At 40.2% G+C, this 18,535-nt stretch overlaps 1 protein-coding gene across 11 annotated transcripts in view; it reads left to right on the forward strand.

Moving 5' to 3' along the window:
* NEDD4L (NEDD4 like E3 ubiquitin protein ligase) overlaps positions 1-18,535 on the forward strand; it is a 322,004-nt gene that overhangs the window by 181,952 nt on the left and 121,517 nt on the right. For 4 of the 11 annotated variants that reach the window (XM_036876834.2, XM_036876837.2, XM_036876838.2 and 1 more), the window contains 3 exons: positions 2,258-2,339; positions 4,843-4,881; positions 7,249-7,302. In XM_036876834.2, the coding sequence (XP_036732729.1) occupies positions 2,258-2,339; positions 4,843-4,881; positions 7,249-7,302 (175 nt within the window). Of the gene's footprint in view, positions 1-2,257; positions 2,340-3,283; positions 3,535-4,842; positions 4,882-7,248; positions 7,303-10,054; positions 11,818-18,535 lie in introns of those variants that run through there. The other 7 variants (XM_036876831.2, XM_036876832.2, XM_036876836.2 and 4 more) reach the window with 6 other exon arrangements.

The following is an 18,535-nucleotide window of genomic DNA, read 5'->3' on the forward strand; positions in this document are numbered from 1 at the left end:
CTTTCAAGGGACTTGTCCAAGGTCACACAGATGGTTTGGAATTTTGAGAAGGTCTCAAAGTGTGGCCTTTTCCAAACAGAGACAATGTTCCTCCTGTAGAAGACTACAAGAGCAAGAGTAGAAGTTAGGTCATAATGGCAGTCATGATACAAAATGTTTTCTGACTCAGAATTTTAGGACCTCCTGCCTGTTGACATTCCTTCAACTCATCCTCTGTCAGTGATCAGTGGCAGCATATTGCAGCAAGGCAACCCCCAACTGCATGTGAATATTCAGGGAGATATAAGCTGAGGTAAATAAGTGATTAGTACAAGAATGTGGATGTTCTACTAAAGTGAATGCTTAGCTCTTTATCGCAGTTATGTAATAGGCAGCAGTCATGAGAGCTGAGAGATGTGAAACGAGACAGCAGTCTGCAGAGTTGATGGTGTCTCTGTAACATGGGATTGTGTGTATGTGCATGCGTGCACCCCCATGGCATACTGGAGGCCTGTTCTTGAGATGACAGAGATATCAGGCCTTGAGCTTTTTTTAGCAATAGCTTGGTGACTGGGAATAGAAAATTAGTTTCTATAGCTAAAACTCTTCAAATGCCATCTAGAGCAGTGGTTCTCAGAGTGTGGTTCCTGGATCATGAACATCAGCATCCCTTGGAATCTGCTAGAAATGCAAATTCTAGAGTCCCATTCAGACCTACTCTATCTTTGGGGGTCTTTGGGGGTTTGTGTGTTTTAACTACCTCTTTGCCGATACAATTTTGATATGCTAAAGTTCGAGAACCACCAACGTAGAAACTGATTCCTGATTGATCACGCCACCATAGCTCTGACTGTGCTCTTGCAGTGTTTAGACCTAGATTAGGTTTTGGCTCTTGATTCATCATTATTCCGAGGTTGCCGGTGTCCAGATAAGGAGTAATAGATGCATCTGGTTAGATGTTCTTTAATCAGATAACATCTATCTATAGTGTATGGGGTAAGAAGCAAGTGATTGGCTAATACCTTTTAACCCAGAATGTTAAAAATAAAGATATTTACTGATAATAGAGTATTATTCTAAGTGAATTCTGTTGCTGTTTTTTGTTTGTTTTTGTTTTTTTCAGATGATGTAGCTTTCATTAAAATGCATTTTATAAGGAATAAATATATATAAAGACAATGTTTTTCACTGATTTATGTTTTTTTGGTATTGACTATCGTCCTATTACTTTTAAACGTTCAATTATGTCATACCTTTCTCTTTCCTTAAACGATTTCATGGCATGTTTATTGAGGCATCAATATGGTCTTAAGAATTTTATGATACTCTTTGTGGTATTTGGAAATATCCGTATCCTGGAAGTTGTCCAATAAGGGTTAATAGTCATAGTATAGCCACTAAAAGGTAATTCTCAACTTGGATAGAAATAAATCATCAGCTGTAGATAACTAGATGGAGAAAATTTGGGGATTGAATATATGAGAGAACTTTGTGTGTTTTTCAGGATCTCAGGTGTGAAATGGAAGAAACTGGATACCAAGTTTTTGTAACAGGATGGTTTGACTACATTTGAGCAATCCCAGGGTTAGCAAGACTAGAGCTTGCCAGTGGACTTCTAAAATTCTTCATAGATAGTTCACATTAAGTAATCTTTTCAATATACTTCTTGCTAAAAGTGTTCAGTTTCCCAAAGAAATAATAGGAACTTTGGGATTTGTAGTCAGGAAACCTGAAATTTAATCTAGACTTTACTGGAATCTGTAACTTTTGGCAAATCTCTCTTCACGTCCTGGGCTTTAGTTTTTGAGTTTTTGCTTTTGCTTTAATCTGTAAGGACAGTAGGTGTTGGTATAGATAAACGATGTCTGTTTTATCTCCACTAATTTTTACCTACATAGTGGAAATCAGAATATAAATAAGAAACATGAATTAGATTTTCTATCTAGATTTTGCTAGTATGAAAAAATTTTGTATGCCTTTTAATAATCTTTCTTGTAATCTTTTCAGAATCTAGAAAAAGGAGGATTCTTTTGAATCAGTAATAGTGAAGATTATCTTTAAAGATAGAATATGAGTTTCATATTTTTGCTTTTTAATAAGTGTCATTGGCTCTGGTGTATTTTACTAGGCAGATTCAAAATTTTACTGCTTAGTTTGTGGAATTTACATAAGCTGGGTCATTAACTGTTATTTGCATTTTCATTTTGGTTTTGCCTACCTTTTTTGTATTTATTAAAGAAAAGGGTAATCCTGTTAAACGTGAAACATTTTCTTACAGTGACCCGTATGTGAAACTTTCACTGTACGTCGCAGATGAGAATAGAGAACTTGCTTTGGTGCAGACAAAGACAATTAAAAAGGTAGGTGCCCATTCTTTACACTTCCTTTAAGTCATAATTTAATCCAATTAAGTTATATTCAGTTCTGTGTACATTTATATTTAAGTTTAAGATGGCAATGTTTTTACTGTAAGCATCTCCCAGTCTTAAATCTGTAAATTCAACATGGACCAAACTTTCCACTATTAACCCAAGATAGTGGTTTTGATCTTTAGTTAAATAAATGATTGTAAAAACAACATTCTTAAAATAAGTAGTATTACAAGCAGCAATTTTTTTCCCCTGCAAAGAAATGCAGCAAAAGCAAGGATTTGTTCTTGTTGTCTTATTTTTCATTAAGAAATTTAAAATACCCTTAATGAAATGGTGGAATGGCTGGTAGAATTGTTAGGCACAAAAGGAATGTTTTAACTTTAAACAAATATTACCAAAGGAATCAAAATACTTGCTTAACCACATGAAAACAAAAAATATTAATAATGAAACTATACATATGCATGGGTGTGTTTTCCTTATCGAATTTTCACATACCTAATTTCCTTATAGATATTTCCACAATCATGTCATAATTCATCTATCTCCATGTATTTATTTATACATACACATACACGTACACAAAAATACTTGGGGCATTTATTGAAGACATAATGTTTTCCACCAAAAGAATTGTTTTTTGCTATGCTTTAGTATTCTTTATGGATTACTGTTATTTTCCCTCACTACTTTGGGGGACAGTTAGTCTAACGCTATGTGATTAGCATTTCTTAGAGAGCATGGTGGCTTTAAAAATGGTCACCCTTCTGCTGCTGTGCAGACTCTGGGCCCCATGATCAGGTCATTTTGAGTAAGGAAGAGCAGTTGCAGCGTCCACCACCTGCAGTTCTGACTGGCATGGAAAATCCGTCCTGCAAACAGGAGCCAGTGTTTTGATTAGTGGGGAGGATTCCTGAGAAGGACGGAGGCCATTGTTCCGCGCTTTAGGCGCTGTCACTGGTTCAGTGTTAGTGGAGCGAAGGCCCGCCTTGCAGGGAAGGCGAGCCGCACCTGGTCGCCTGCTGCACTCCGAGGGAGCAGAGACCAAAGCCACCGGAGCTGGCGATTTGGGAAATGGAAAGGGTTTTTCTTCCCAGGGGCGGGGCCCCCCGCCAGCTCCAGCTCTACCGCCCAGTACGTAGCCCCCAGGCTGGGGCTGCCCTGCTTGCTCGGCCGCCTCCCGGTTAGTATTTCTGCGCTGCGCTCGGACTCAGGCCCGCCTTTCATCCAGCTCTCCTCGCGGCTGGGTGCCTGGTCCTTCCTGCGTTCTGTGTGTTTTCTTCCCTTGCCCGTCATCTGCCATTCCCTCTGCGTTTCTGTGAAGCTGGTCTCCAGGACTGCAGTGGCCCGTGGCAGGGCTGCCCCTGCCCGGCCTCTCCCTGCCTGCCTGCCTGCCTGCCTCCCTCTTCTCACTCATTGCTCTCCGGCTCCATTCATACCTAAAAGTCTGAAGCCCCATTATTTAGGATTACATCCACTCTTGAGTTGTGCTAATTTTTTTTTAATGCCAGTTTTTCATTCAGTGTTGTATGAATTCTGTGTCTTTTATTTTTTATGGTGCATTTGTGTTGATTTTTTTCCCCCTTCTTCCTGCACTAGTATGTTGAAGGAAATAGGTTGATAAAGGCAGACTGAAAAATATCTGTAGCCATTGGTGAGGTAGTGATTTTTCAGCCTCGTTTTTACATTCTCATTTTGAGAGATGTGTTTTAAGAGTATTATGCATGTCCAAATACACAAGCATGTATGTATCATGTATTCTTTCATAGCATCTGTTTCATCTTAGTTTCAAAGGATGTTTGGCAATCTCTCTGTTGTCCAGGCTGAGGACAAAAGTACCCTTTCCAAAGTGTCTTTGTGAGATAATGTATTTAAATAGATGGATGGGTGAATGAATGGACCAGAGAGAAGGACTGAAGGATGATAGGTAGGTGCATATTTTCAAGCCAGGCTATTTTGGAAAAACAATTCATTTCTGGTTTCTGACTGGCAGGGTTCCCCCCCCCCCCCTTCTATAATCATCGATATTCTTTATAAAACGTTCTTTTGATTTTAGCATTTATAAATAGTGAGCACTTTCACCCTTCCATCCCTGCTTCCGTGCTCTCGAAAGTGGGCTTGTAGTGGGTTGAGGGAAGGAAACAAAGTTCATTTCCTTCTCGATAGAATGATCATATCTATATTAATTCCTTGAAGGGTATCTTTATATTTTCATGATGGCTCTTTGTAGGTCCCTGACATTCCTTCTGGTTAATAAGGTGCAATTTTTGGTTTCTTATCTGTGAATCATCTGTTTCATAAAAAGATCCCTTCCCCATCTAGTTTTGTTCATTTATAGAATACTATCAAATAATTGACTAAATGCTTCAATTGCTGTTTTGGAAATCACAACTATTTCTTTTTAATCAAGAAAATCGTTTAAGCTAATGTGTGGACTGCATTGTTAATGTTTCAAAGATTAAAAGATATTAAAAGATAATTTCTCTTCCAGACGCTGAACCCAAAATGGAATGAAGAATTTTATTTTAGAGTAAGTTTTTTCATTTTTTGGAAATAATTGTTATTGATAACTAGATTGATACATTATCACAATAGCTTCAAATTGAGTGAAAGCTCTTAAATTTTATTGTGAAATTCCTTTCAGTGTGAGAAGTGGTTGAGTACCTCCTAATGTATCCTAAATGTTCAAAGACTGAACAGTGATGACAAAATCAGGACTTGTTTCAGTTCATGATGTTTTAGGGAAGTAAAAAGGAAGTTCTCCAAATAAGATTATAGCTTTTCTACTCAAATTTTTCCTAAAACATAATTAAAACAACAGCTTAATTATTTCTATGTAACGTTATGAATTACTTTAGACAGAATAAAACAATTAAGGCAACAGGATTAAAAAGAAACCTAAAAATTACTGATCATGTTCCAGTTAGGAAAATTTCTCTAATTCAAACATTTAGTGTGAGTGTGTGTGTGTAGTATAAAACACTTCTGGAGTTAAATGTGACCTAATTAGGCAAATTTTCCTCCAGTTTTTATATTTAGTATCTAGAAGAGCTGTATGTAGAAAAGATCGAATTCTGTGAATTAAGAAATTACTGTTCCTATTCAGTGAATTTTGTGGTGGTGGCTGGTATTTTTTGTGTTGAAACTTTGGAAATACTACACTGCTCAGCTATTTAATTGAAAGAAAGGGTTTTTTTTCCTCCTCAAAATGAGTATATTTTAATTGGGTAGCTGTGAAAGTAAAAACTACTTTACCTCCAGCAATGCTCCAGATGCGATCATCTGATTAGTGTAGATCCCAAAAGAACAATATTACCATTAGACCATTATAATTGGTCCCGATTTCTTCCTTTCAATCACAAAAGTCTTATATGTGCTTCAAATTTAGATCACCATATACGACATCTGTTTCCTATTATGTTCAGAACTGAAATATGGCATTGATATTTTAATACTTGGTAAGATCCCATGTGTAGTCTCTGCCAGATGTATTTTAAATTACTTCTTGAAGGACTGGAAAGCTAATGGAGGCAGATAGATGTTATTGGCCCTTAGTCACCTCTCAGGTAGAGCTTTCCACTTGTAAAACTCTTCATTACTTGACTCCTTTCAGTTTAATGCCTTGGCCACATCTGCGTACAGTTCAGCATATCCAAGATTTTTTTCAAGTTATCTTGGCTATAGACATATGTAAACTCTGTCTTGGCTTTTTAAGAAAAGGTCTTTGTTCATTGCACAGATCTTTATTGAGAGCCCACTGTGTGCTGGCTTCTGCCGCAGCCCATGGGTGCACTGGTCAGCAGCACAACTCTTCAGGATCTTATAGATGGGCAGCAATCTGCCTGTCTGCTCTCTGTGTCATGAGGCTGAGGGCAGGCTAAGGGGCCAGAAGCTCATGGCAGTGCTCCCTGTTGTACTGTCAAACACTATTTGATTCTGCTTTCCGTCATGAAGCAGCTGAGATTTAGTAACAGTAGACCTGGGTCCCATTTTCCAGCTCTACCACTTGCAGCCTTTATGTCCCTGGAAAAGCCACCTGAAGACTCTCATTCGCTGTGGGTTCCTTGTCTCCCACATAGAGGAGAGGAGTCCTCGCCTGATAGGGTCGGTCCCAGGATTTACCTATGATGATACAAATGAGTTTAATAACCACCACATCTCACATGGGGTTTATACTTACTACGTGATACTTGGGTCTGAATGAGGATTGCTGCCATTTGAGGGAGGTTTTATAAAGAGACAGGAAGAAGCAAAGGCCCAATAGCTCTGAACTTGAACCCACAATTGCTGGAAATGGGGACATGTTTTATTTATTTCTCTAGTGGTTCAAAGCATGGGCTCTAGAGACAAGCAGGGGACTGGTTGCCTGCAGTAGTAGCTGCAGGTTTTTTCACTCTAATGGTATATACATCATAGGGTTACTGCCAGGATTAAGTGAGGTTCTGTGTTTTTGATATTTATAGAGAATACCTTACAAAATAAGCACATAATAGAAGAATACTGCTGTTTACTCTTTTCTTCATTATTTTTATCATTGCTGTTGTTATTAGGCCTAAGAGCTTTCTTCAGGCATGGACCTTTGGTGAAGATGTCACCTTGGTCTACAAGCTGTTCGTAGACAACTTTAAGCTATTTAAAACTTTCAAAATATCCTTTCTTACGTTAGAAAAACTGCTGAAAGAATTTTCTTCTATTATACCTAAGTATTAGGCATAGAATAATACAGAAATCAATAATAGAAAACTTGATTTGCTAGATGCAGAATTTCCAGAAGAGTAGGTTAATTGTTCAGATTGTTTTACAATTGGGGTAAATTACAAAGCATTCTATTCTTTTGTTATTTCATCCTTTGAATTATTTCTGCCCATTTAAAAAATACTATTTATGTTCCTTATAGGTAAACCCATCTAATCACAGACTCCTGTTTGAAGTGTTTGATGAAAACAGATTGGTAAGTGGGTCACAGTTTTGATTTTTGCTTCATTTTTTAAAACCTGAATTTTTAGAGCAGCATCTTTTAAAACTCTTTGTCTATGTTGTCTGACAGAATAGACGATCCCAAAATATAAGCTTTGTTCCATCACTAATTCGTGATTCTAAAAAATATTTTTGTATGGCCAGCACAGAAAACATATTTGTATATGTATTTTTAAAGTCATAGTTAATATTGGTGAAAGGCACACTGGTGATAATGTTAAACCATATGATTAGGCTCTTCTGTTGGGAATTCAGAACAGTATGCAGATCCTCAAAGAGGCCATCACTCATGTAAACAAACCTTTCAGAGATTTTAAATATAAGCCAGGTTTACAATACTGTCAACCATTCAATAGCAAATCTGTGGTGATTCTCTTTGGGAAAACAGAAAACTAATTAACAGTATATAGCAAAAAGTGAATCTATATTTAGCAGGTAAAATTAAACTGTGTTTTGAAAGTGGTAGTTTCTCAAGGGAAATTCATAGAAAGTACCTTTAAAGAACCAAAGACATGCTTGAGGTATAAAACACAAACATTTTACATATAGGTTAAGAGGTAAATTAAAGGTCTACATCTATATTTAATAAAATAGATAGCTATAAAGTAGATATATAACTAAGATTTTATTTTTAAAATGGAATTTCAGAAGAAAATCTGGCTTGAAGCATTTTTGTCAGATTTAACGAACTAGAATGAATACATCAAGTACCTTGGGTTAAGTGTTCCTGCTATGAAAATGAACATTATTATGTGTAAACTTCTAAGGTACTCTCAGCCATGGCATTATAACTCAGTGTGCTCAGTTGTACTCAAATTTACTTTCCCTGAAACTTAAGTATATATTTTGGTTAAAAGGAATGTTGTCATGAACCCTTTTGGCTGCAGAATTCAACTGAAACTGCAAGTTTTTGATTAGCATAAATTTAATAGAATATCTGATCTGGAAGAACCTTACAATACAACTCATTTAGCTTCCTGTCTTTGCAAATGAGAGAATCTTTGCATAATTTGAAAGCTTCAGTCAGTAGTAGCACCATGGTAGAATTTCTGGTTTTCCTAAGTCTCAGACAAGTGGTGGTGAATCATCAGGCCTTGCGCCCTTATTAAAGAACTCTGGACTGTATTTAATCTCCTATGCTTGGTATTATCCTCAAAATCAGAAAGTCAACAGATTCTGGTCCTGCCATCCTGATGTCTCTTCTATTCGGGTCCTCGGTGGCTTTGCATTGAACTCAACATTTTATACGTTGGGTGACAATTAGTAGGACCAAATAACTAAGTCACTTTTGCTGTGTGTATGAAGTTGTTTTCTTATTAAACTGAATGAGAGATTCTGCTGAGGGTGCAGTTCTTGGCACTCCACCTCTCACCCAGCACATATTGTGAATTAGGCAACGTTCAGTAGAGTAAATCCCTGAAGACACAGATACATCCGCAGTCTAATCCTCATTCTCTCATTTATGGAGTAAATTAACACTGCAAAGTCAAGAAAGGGTCAGTTTGGAGGAAAAACTGCCTCTTGTCAGATGTGTTTTAAAACACGTGTGTGTGTAAAAAAATGTTTCCCATTTCCATTACCTAAAGCAAGGACTTGTTGAGAAGACCTTGCTGTGGATCCTAACCTATACTTTTCAAACCAAAAAGGGCTTTGCATGCAAAGCCCCAAGAAATGCTCTGTGAATATACACTCTGTCTGAAAAATAGTGTTTTATGATACGAATACTGGCTTTGCCCCAGGTCCATCTGCAGTGTCCTTACTATGCACTGAGGTTGTTGGTGGTGTTCTTTTTCTTTGTTGGCTATTCATGCAGCTAAGACAATACATGACTGTAGTGGTGTTTGGCAGTTTTAGCATTTAACCAACTAGCTTCTATTTCTCCTACAGGATCATTTTTGGCATTTAAAGTGTGTGCCTTTAGAAAACAGGTTTGGATGTATGTAAACACAGGGTTAATGCCCCACACCCTCAACCCCAGAGCTGTTGACAAAGTCATGCTTTGCAGATTTTAAAATAATCCTTTTGTCACTCTTCCCAGCTTGGTATTTCCCCCTCCTATTTTTCACTCCCTCCCAAATAAACGTCTTTGTTAATTGACTGATGTTTCTGGATCGTGGAAAATAATAAGTGTAAAACACACAGCATATATCCTAGTGAACTCCAAATCCGATGACATTTTTTTTGAATGTGGTCTTTTATTACTTAGGTCCTTTTTGGCCCCTCACAAAAATAGCAAAATTCCATGTTTGTGGTAATAATTGCTGACTTCTTACTGGAAAACAGTCAGCTCCTGGCAGCGTTTTTTTTCTGTATGGAATTTAAGTTAACCTACTTAAACCACACACACTCCCTTCTATTTTCCTTCTTTCCTAGGGGAGGGAGGGTGTAAGGGGGAGTGTAGTTGGGGTTTCCTTGTTTTTTTGCCCCTTTCCTCCTGTCTAGCATATAGGAGAGAAGGCTTTCTCCAGCCTAGGTTCCTTCTCTCTGGCACTTCAATGTCTGACAGCCATGCTCTGTGTACGATCAACACACACACACACACACCTTTTACATGAAAAGTGTTGTAGCAGGAGGCTGACAGTCTTGTTCCCCTCTCCACTCAGCTATTTTGTTACTTGTAGAGATCATGGTCTGATTATTTAGCATTAAAGGGACACTAGGACACTAATTCTGTGGGGTGTGTAATCGTATTTATAGTACATTTTATTAGTTTGCATTCCATCGTGGTAGTGTGGTGATATCATAAATAACAGAAACCTAATATCCGATGCTTGTGGAAGGGTTTTCCTGAAGCCAGGGCTTATTTACTTGTCGTTACTTGGCCTGGTGGGGTGGGCGGCGGTGGTTTGAATACCCTGTGCGCTTGGGAGTCGAGCGCAGGGTTTCTCGCATTGGATCCGGAGGCCGAGTGCCCCGCTCGGTTTGGAGAGAACTGTCCTGTGAATGTGACGCGGTCTAGATTTATAGCAGAGGGCTCGGGGTGTTTGCTGTCTTCGTCAGCTGTGAGAGCTCCCTGCTGGGGCCACTCCTGCCTGATGGAAAAGCAGCAGCTGGGAAGGTGCTGTTTCAGGCTCTCGCTGTTTAAAAAAAAAGAGAGAGCGAGAGGGGGGAAACTCCACTAAGTCCACAAGCTGGCATTGGAGGGGGAGACCGCGGTCATGTGCTTCTGGCCATCCTACCCTCTGTCACAGTGCGGGTGAGAGCTCTGCGCTCTTACCCAATCATGCCTGGAATGCCGCTCGCCACTGGGGTTATTTCTGCTATCTGTCGCTCTTGGTGCTGCAGTGCTAACGGTTTGGCAGATGGGACGCTTTTTCTTGGAGTTTGTGCCTTTGGTTTCTGACTTCTGGCAGAGCCGGGCCTGCTGCTGCTCGCCCTCTCCCTCCCTGCCCCCCTGGGCACCATGGCCCATCGGCTTCGGTTTCATTTTGGCTCTGGTCGCAGCAACACAGCCCCCGAATCAGAGATCCTAGACCAGGAGAGAGAAGACGACTTTTTCATGGCATTCCACACCCTGCCGCGGAGGAGCGGCCCTCACGCCTTCGCCCCAAGCGGCGCGGAGGACGGCGGCGGCCTGCGGGGAGGCGTGGGCGCGCTCAAGCGCAGCTCGTCCATGTTCATCCCCCAGCTCCTGAGCCCCGCGGACGCGCGCCCCACGCGGAGCTCGTCCGTGCAGATCTCGCTGCAGCGCAAGGCGGCCGACGGGGCCCCCGACGGCGGCGGGCCGCCCGAGGGTCCGGACGGCGATGCAGGCCCAGCGTCTCGGGGAGGCTGCCTGGACCCGCCGGAGCCCCCCACGCCCGAGAGCTCCCCTCCAAGGGCAGCCGGGGTACCCGGCCACCAGGTCAACGGCACGTGCGGCCGCCGAGCGTGCCGCCCCACCGCGTCCGACGGCCGTGAGGAGGCCGGTGGGCTCCGTGTCCAGCACCGTGCCTCCAGCGCCGACGTGCGCCAGGTGAGGCTGATGCCCTTCGGCGCTGATGGCCCCGGCAGCTCCTCGCCGCGCGAGCCGCGGCGCTGGTCCCTGCAGCACGTTCCAGATGCCTCTGGAAGTTCTGGGAAGCGGTGCTTCGTTTTCCAGTTGCAGCAGCCTCAGCCCGGCACTCCGGGGCCTGGTGGGGACTTCAATTTCGGTTTCACTGGCACGAAGGGGGACCGGTTGGTGCGGTATCCCCGCATCCGGCTGGAGAGGAGCACCTCGTACCCCACGCAGCCCCGAGCGGGGCACACCAGCCCCACGGAAGAGCGAGGCCACCCTGGGCACCCGGAGACGCTTCCTCGGGGCCGCAGGGTGGCTCCCGAAATCCACAGGACCAATTCCGTGGAAAGGATGCCACAGGGTCAGGGCTGCACGTTTAAGATTAGGCAGGATCAAAATGCGGGGCAGCAGCATTTCAGAATTCTTGTGACCCGGGGACCGGAGGAGGCTTCCCAGAGTTCCGAGGAGGAAAACTCCCCCAGCCCTGTGTCCACTGTCGCCGGTGCCCCGGTAAGTTAGCCTGCGTTTACATGTGCTGGCCGGTCAGAAGGGACGCTTCCAGCCCACAAAGTGTACTCTGCTGCGTAATTAAACTCCATCCTCCTCCCTTCTGGGAGTTTCCCTGCTTAGGGTCAGTGTAACGTCATGTTAGGCTGAGTTCTGGGACCACGGTTTGTTGTCGGTCCAGTGTTTGGTAGAGGTCTGTGAAACAACTAGTTGGCATTTCAGGAAAAGTCACATCTGTAGGTCCTCAAAGTCAAATAACTCCGTTTTTAAAATCCAAACAGCCCATCCATTCCTTCTCCCCCCACCTTCTGATAAAAGAATTTAAAGTATTTGTGACTTTAATCTGCCAGTGCCCCAACATGTTGATGTTGGAAATGCATTTAAAAGCTGCTTGCAAATGTAGCTTGTGACAAGACTTGACTTTTGAAATAGTCAGTTTTGATAAAGGTGAGAGAATATCACAAAAAAACTGGAGCCTAGTCTCTTAATAAGTAACAGGGTATAAAGTTTGACCACCTCTTCTCAGTGACCTTTTTGCTGTTGAGGGTTGGCCCTTGTTTCATAATTTATTGTCTTTATTGTTTTGTTTTGTTTTTGTCCCATTAAGTAATAGTGAACAGGAGTAGTCACACCTGTGAGATAGTAAGAAATGTGTTTTTGAAGCAGTTTAACTTACGGGCCAAGGCCAAGCAAGACTGAAGGGGAACTTGTTAATGGTCAGATTGTGTGGCCCTGCAACTTAACACTGCCCACTTGAGTGTCTAAGCTGGGATGCTGTATATAGAATAGTAAGTGCCCTGTCTCCAGCTGTGGAAACAGACGCCCTGGAACAGATTTGGGCCTTTATTCCTCCTGTGTTCTTGCTCTCTCCCTTTCGGTGAAATGGAGTACAGAAAGACAGCTGCTGCTAGATCCAGACAAATGATGACTCTGCAGCTTTCAGAGTTTACAGTGGAATGAAAACTTTGCTTCAGTTAGCTTTCTGTACTAGCAATCACTAGTCATTGAGGGCTTTTTTTTTTTTTGAAAGAAGCTCCTTGTGTTTTGACTCAGATGTTTTCCCTGAATTTCATGTGACTACCAGTTTGAAGATATGTGCGGGACTTTCTTATTTTGGTTTCAGTTGTGAATTGTGACTTTTCAAAATGGATGACTATTATTACTGTGGCATTGAATCCGCCTTTATTGATTTGTGTGGAGAAATATTTTAGGCCATTCAGGTAAACTTTTTCACTGCTCTGTCATTGATTTTCACCATTTTGAAGGGGTAGTCAGTCAGGTGTTAGATGCAAGTAGTAGTATATTTTTCTTGGTGCTCGATAACCATTTCTTCTTATCTTCCCTTCCATGAACCCTCTTCTATTATCTCTAATAGTATTAGGAAATGACCAAGTGCTCTGTCTTGATCCAAACCAATACCATTTTTATATAATGGTACAAATTTCAATAGCATTTAGATATTATAATAGCTTCTGATGTCCACCCCAAGAAAGAATCATCACGACAGTTGTAGGCTTCATTGGAAACACAATTCCATGCTGAACTTGGACCACCTATACCACATGAAGATTAACAAACAAAATACATTTCCTAAAGTTTTGATAACTTCAATAATATTACTAAAACTGAAATCATTTTGCAGTTAGATGGTGTGGACAAATGGATTTATATAAAAGTCTCATTTGGCTTGAAGTTTCTAATGTAATTAGAAAACAAGTAGAATATACTAAACATTCTGCGTGCTTTACGTACAAGCACTCTTTTTATTTGCAAGGACTATTCTAGTGGAAAACAAATTTTTTTCAAATCTGAAAAATTTAAATTCTAGAATAAAGAGCCTTTCTTGAGAAAAAGTTCTATCTAGTGCACAGTTTTCTTTTCCATATGTACATTTTTGTTTATATATATACTTTAGTAAAAATGGTCCAAAGCTTCTTTTTTTCAAGTGAAAACTTTTTCCTTGAAAAGCAAAAACAAAAGTAGTCGTATAACAAAACTACCCCATTCAACACTTTGTACGTATTTCATATGGGTAGGGGTGTTAAGTGTAAGCAGCAGCTGCCACAGCCTTTTTTATCTTGAGAGAAAACATTCACTTGGGCGTCTGCAGTCTGGCTGCCACCAAGCTTTTTTGATGTTTCAAATATCTGCTGCTTTGGTCAGAAGGGCATTTCATTATTAGTTTATGTGAAAAACTAGCAAAAATCTATTAGTCTTGTTTTTTTTGGATGATGTCACAAATCTTCCTGGATTGTGAAAAACATTCAGGATTCGTTTTACGAATGTGCCCATGATTCGTAATATGCTTTAGACCTATTACACGGTTAACTTGTTTGAATACTTTTCTCTCTGTTGTGTCTGCCTTCCACGCAGCCTCTCAGGAATAAATCTAAAACGCAATACGACTCCAAAAAACGTTAACCAGCTAGATTCCTAGAAAAAAATACACGGGAACCCCTTGTGATGGTAGATTTTTTTCCACCTGGTCTGACAGCCTCAGTAAAGCAGAATTCATTCTTACATTCATCAGTTATAATCAGTTCTAATATTTCAGGGGTCTTAGAACTTATCAGTTCAATTTGTGGCGTTATTAATAGTCACTTAATGAATAAGTTAAGTTTTTGAGTTACTTGGTTTGCTTATGAGCTGCTTAGTTTCATTAGAATTATTCCAAGAAAGTTGGGTTGCTGTTTACCGGCATTTGTGCTTCCTTTCAACAAGGTTTTGTGCATAATAACTGCTCGGCTCTGTATTTACAAGCTTCATGAGCCAGGTTTCTAACCCCATTAATGTCGTTAAGTGTTTAAGGTCTCCGTGTATATAACATTACACAAAATGCTTGGAAAGTTTCAGGGACTATCTCAGTTTCTTGCTGACAGAGTTGTAACATAAACAGAGGAAGGAGGGCCCCTGGGGGCTAAAAACACACATTCTAACACCCACGAGGTATATTAATAGGGAAGAGAGTGTTCTTTCTTTACTTCCATCTCAGGTTCTCTGAAATTTTTCCTGTGCCCTCTCAATGTAGTGAGTGGTCTTTTGTGAATTAAAAAGTCATTTTTCTGAAACTTGAACAAGGGACTATCCAAACTTTTTTATTTGGGGGGAATTAGAGTTTGAGTCTCTCTTAGGAAAGGTGATTCTACTATATAGAAAATTCTGACATTAGATGGTGCCCCTTTTTTACCCTAAAAAATAATATATGATAATATGTATAAACTGCCTTTCTATTTAAAAACAGCAACATTGTAATGGATCAGGAAAAAGCTAGTATTCCTTTCATTGACTTTGTTTCTGATTGGATTCAATAAATGTTTTTTCCCTCGGGTATAGTACTGGTCTCACTGTGCTGTGTGATAATATTCCTGTAGTATGTAACAAAATTTTAACTGATTTCAAGGGTGTTTTGAAATGTGTTAACATTGTGCAGGGTTGACACCAGTGTGTGTTTAACATGCAGACACACAGGACCTGGAGTAGTATAGCTCACGTTTCTGTAGCACTGCACCATTTGAAGAGTGCCTTCATTGATTTCACTGCATCTCTCTAACTAGCCCACTGCAGAAGCGCTGTCTCACTCAGCCTTTACCGCTATCCTGTGACGTAGTGCTGTTTTACTGTTTCAAATGAATGTACGTGATATTGTCACAAGGTGTAACAACTAGTGTACTCTCATACCCACTTCAGGTATAATGGGAATTTAAAAGTAATGTATATTTATATAGTTTAGTTAAAAAAATCTGTGTAGCCAAGAAGTAATGTGCCCTGTGAATGTGCCATTTTTGCTGAAAAGAGTTAGACTCCCTCTTGCAGCCTACTTACTCCTTCAGAAGTGAAAAATGAGGGCAAAAGTGTCCAGCTCCCAGGTTGATGGTGAGGTCTAAATGAGCCAACTTATGCGGAAACCTGACTGGTGTCCATGTTGGATTATTTTCCTTCGTAGTCAGGTATCTGTAATATATATAAATCTTTCTCTGAGGAAGGTAATTAGGTTAATGGTGAATAATCAGTTTTTTTAACCAGCACGGCATTAGACACAGGGCAGCCTTAATTCAAGAATACCTGGAACCACCCAGTGATGGCGCAGTCCTTGAAAACAAGACTTAAATTCATTGCAGAGGACTTGATTGTACTTGCTGTATTGAAGTTTGAAACAAGCATTTATTTCAGCTGGCATTTCAGACATCTTATATTTTTATGATGTCATCTTGTTAAAATGTTTCCAGTAGTTAAGTTTACCTTTTCCTTCTTATAGACTGAGGCTTTCAGGCAGAAACTAACATTCATCTTTATAAAATTTGCACATCCTGTGATTTATATGTAAATAAGGGCCCTTTGGGGACTAGAGAGGTGGGCTCAGATCTTTTAGAGGGTTTTACCCTGCTTCTCTTGGTTAAGCCTGGAGGCAGAGTTTCTAGCCATTGAAATACATCTATAATTTTATAATTCATGTTAGTATGGAAATTGTTACTGGTACATAAAAGTTTGCAATACTAGAAGAAATTTACTCAATGTAAGAATTATCTTAAAATGTGAGTAAATGGTCGGTGTCTCTGCAGTTGGTTTGAAACTAATTGAGGCTAACCTAAAGGGTAATCTGCACAACATGAAATGATCAGGCATATTATTTAATAAAAATTACTAACTGCATATTATTACTGCTGAGGCAGATACTGCCCTAAAAACACTGACTTTTTTCAGCTCTTAATGATATCACCAAACTGCTGAGGCAGATACTGCCCTAAAAACACTGACTTTTTTCAGCTCTTAATGATATCACCAAGACTTTCACAATAATGAGAAAAAGCATGAAATTCTTGGATAGTGTCAACTCTTGATCGAATGCATGAATACCAGAATATCTAATGTAAGTAGATTTTGGCCCTGTAAATGCCAAAAAAGGCTTGGGAAACCCAATCCAGAATTGGCTGGTGCTCATTGAGAGGTTTAGTAACCTGTCTGCGGTTGTCCAGGTCCTTTGATTTACACCAGGCAGCAGCATAATCCATGTCCTGCACCAGAGAGAACACCAAGACCTGTGTGTCTGTGCAGCTCTGGTTTAAAGATTAAAATGGCAGAACACTGAAAATATAAGCTAAAATATGTATGCAGCAGATTTGTGATTTTTCTGGGCAAATGGATATTATTGAGAGGCTTTAGAAATAATCTTGACTCAGTGTGCATCATGGATGCGTAATGCACTGAGTGGATTTCCCTCTTTGCATCTCTTGTTTATTATTCTGCTACCGCTTACTTGGGCAAACTGGGACAGAAGAATGTAAGAGTAACTAAGGGAAACAGGTGGCCTGACATGAGTGGGCCTGCAAGTACAATGTTGATGTCCTGGTAAGTTTTGTGCTGTGTCCTGCATTGACATATGGCTGGTCTCTAGGCATCACCATGTTTTAACAGGAAGTTTAGCTTTCAGAATGGAAGATTGAATTTTAAGAAGTCTGCTTTTTATACTCTTGTTATTTTAGAACCATGGACTGTTCTGATGGTTTTGAAAAAAGTGCTTAAATGTAAGGAGGAGGTGGTGAAATGAAATGCAAGTACCATAAATTTAGTTGCAAGGGGCTGTTTTCTCTAGTTTGACTGTTGTTGCCACACTTAGTGTTGAAGTACTTTGTATCAGCTCCTTTAAGTGCCTGCCCTATGTTTTCTTTGAAACCATTCTGTGTTTACTTTAGTGTTAAGTATTGTGCCATATACTCCTAAACAGAAAAGGAGGAAAATCCTCCAGGGAGGAAGAGGCTAGCATTTATTTCCCCCAGCAGGCCTGCTTTTTACAGGCCCCTGGAATTGACACAGCCTTGTTTTGTGACTTGATTTTTATAGACAGACGAGAGTGAGTCCAGTGGTTTTTACTTCTCCCTTTATAACTTTGAGGAATCTGCTTTCAACCTGTGATCTTTCATTATGTCACTTGCCTCATTCTGATGGCAGCTAGGGTGCAATAGGGATGTTAGTAGGCATGTTAAGTATTTGACGATCCAAATTGTTTGATTTACAGTTTCTTTTTCTTACTCTCTCTAGAGTAACTGGTAGACTTTTAAAATATATTTAATGACCCACATAACTCATATGTCATCAGTCATTCATTTCCTTGTGACTTTTTAAAGCCTCAAAATAAATCCTACTAATTGAGAATTTTTTTTCATATTCTTTTACATTACATGATTAGGTATTTAACTCTTGGAGGAAGGAAAACTGTTTTGGTCCCAATTTTTTAAGTTGAATGGAAAAGCTGAAGTGGAGCAGAAATACGGAAATGTGTATATTAAGCTCCAGCTAAAAAACCTAGCACTTCTTCAAAGCAAGGAGTTTTTCAGGCCAGTTGTTGTGTGGCTGAACTAGCAACTCTTTTTAACTTCCCTAGTGAGTTAGTCAAGTTGGCACTGCCCAGTAACAGCATAGCTCCTGGTGCTTTGTATTCTCCCCTCATGAGTGAAAACGCCTTAGGCTTAGTGTGGTTTAATATGTCCTTACTGATTGCTCTGTCCTCTTGGGAAAGAGACATACCAAACTGTAATAAAACTTGAAATATTTTAGTGCAATTTTAATACTCAAGTTGATTTAACCTCATCATAGCAGAAACCGTGCTTTTTTAACCCCCCATCCCGGTTCAGTATTCTACACATTTGCATGTATTATTAGGGTGCCCAGATGCTGTAGGAAAGGCAAAGCAATGAAAATAGTTTCACATATAAACAAGGTACCT

Source organism: Manis pentadactyla, chromosome 6 (assembly GCF_030020395.1).
Source record: "Manis pentadactyla isolate mManPen7 chromosome 6, mManPen7.hap1, whole genome shotgun sequence".
Classification (NCBI taxonomy): Eukaryota; Metazoa; Chordata; class Mammalia; order Pholidota; family Manidae; genus Manis; species Manis pentadactyla.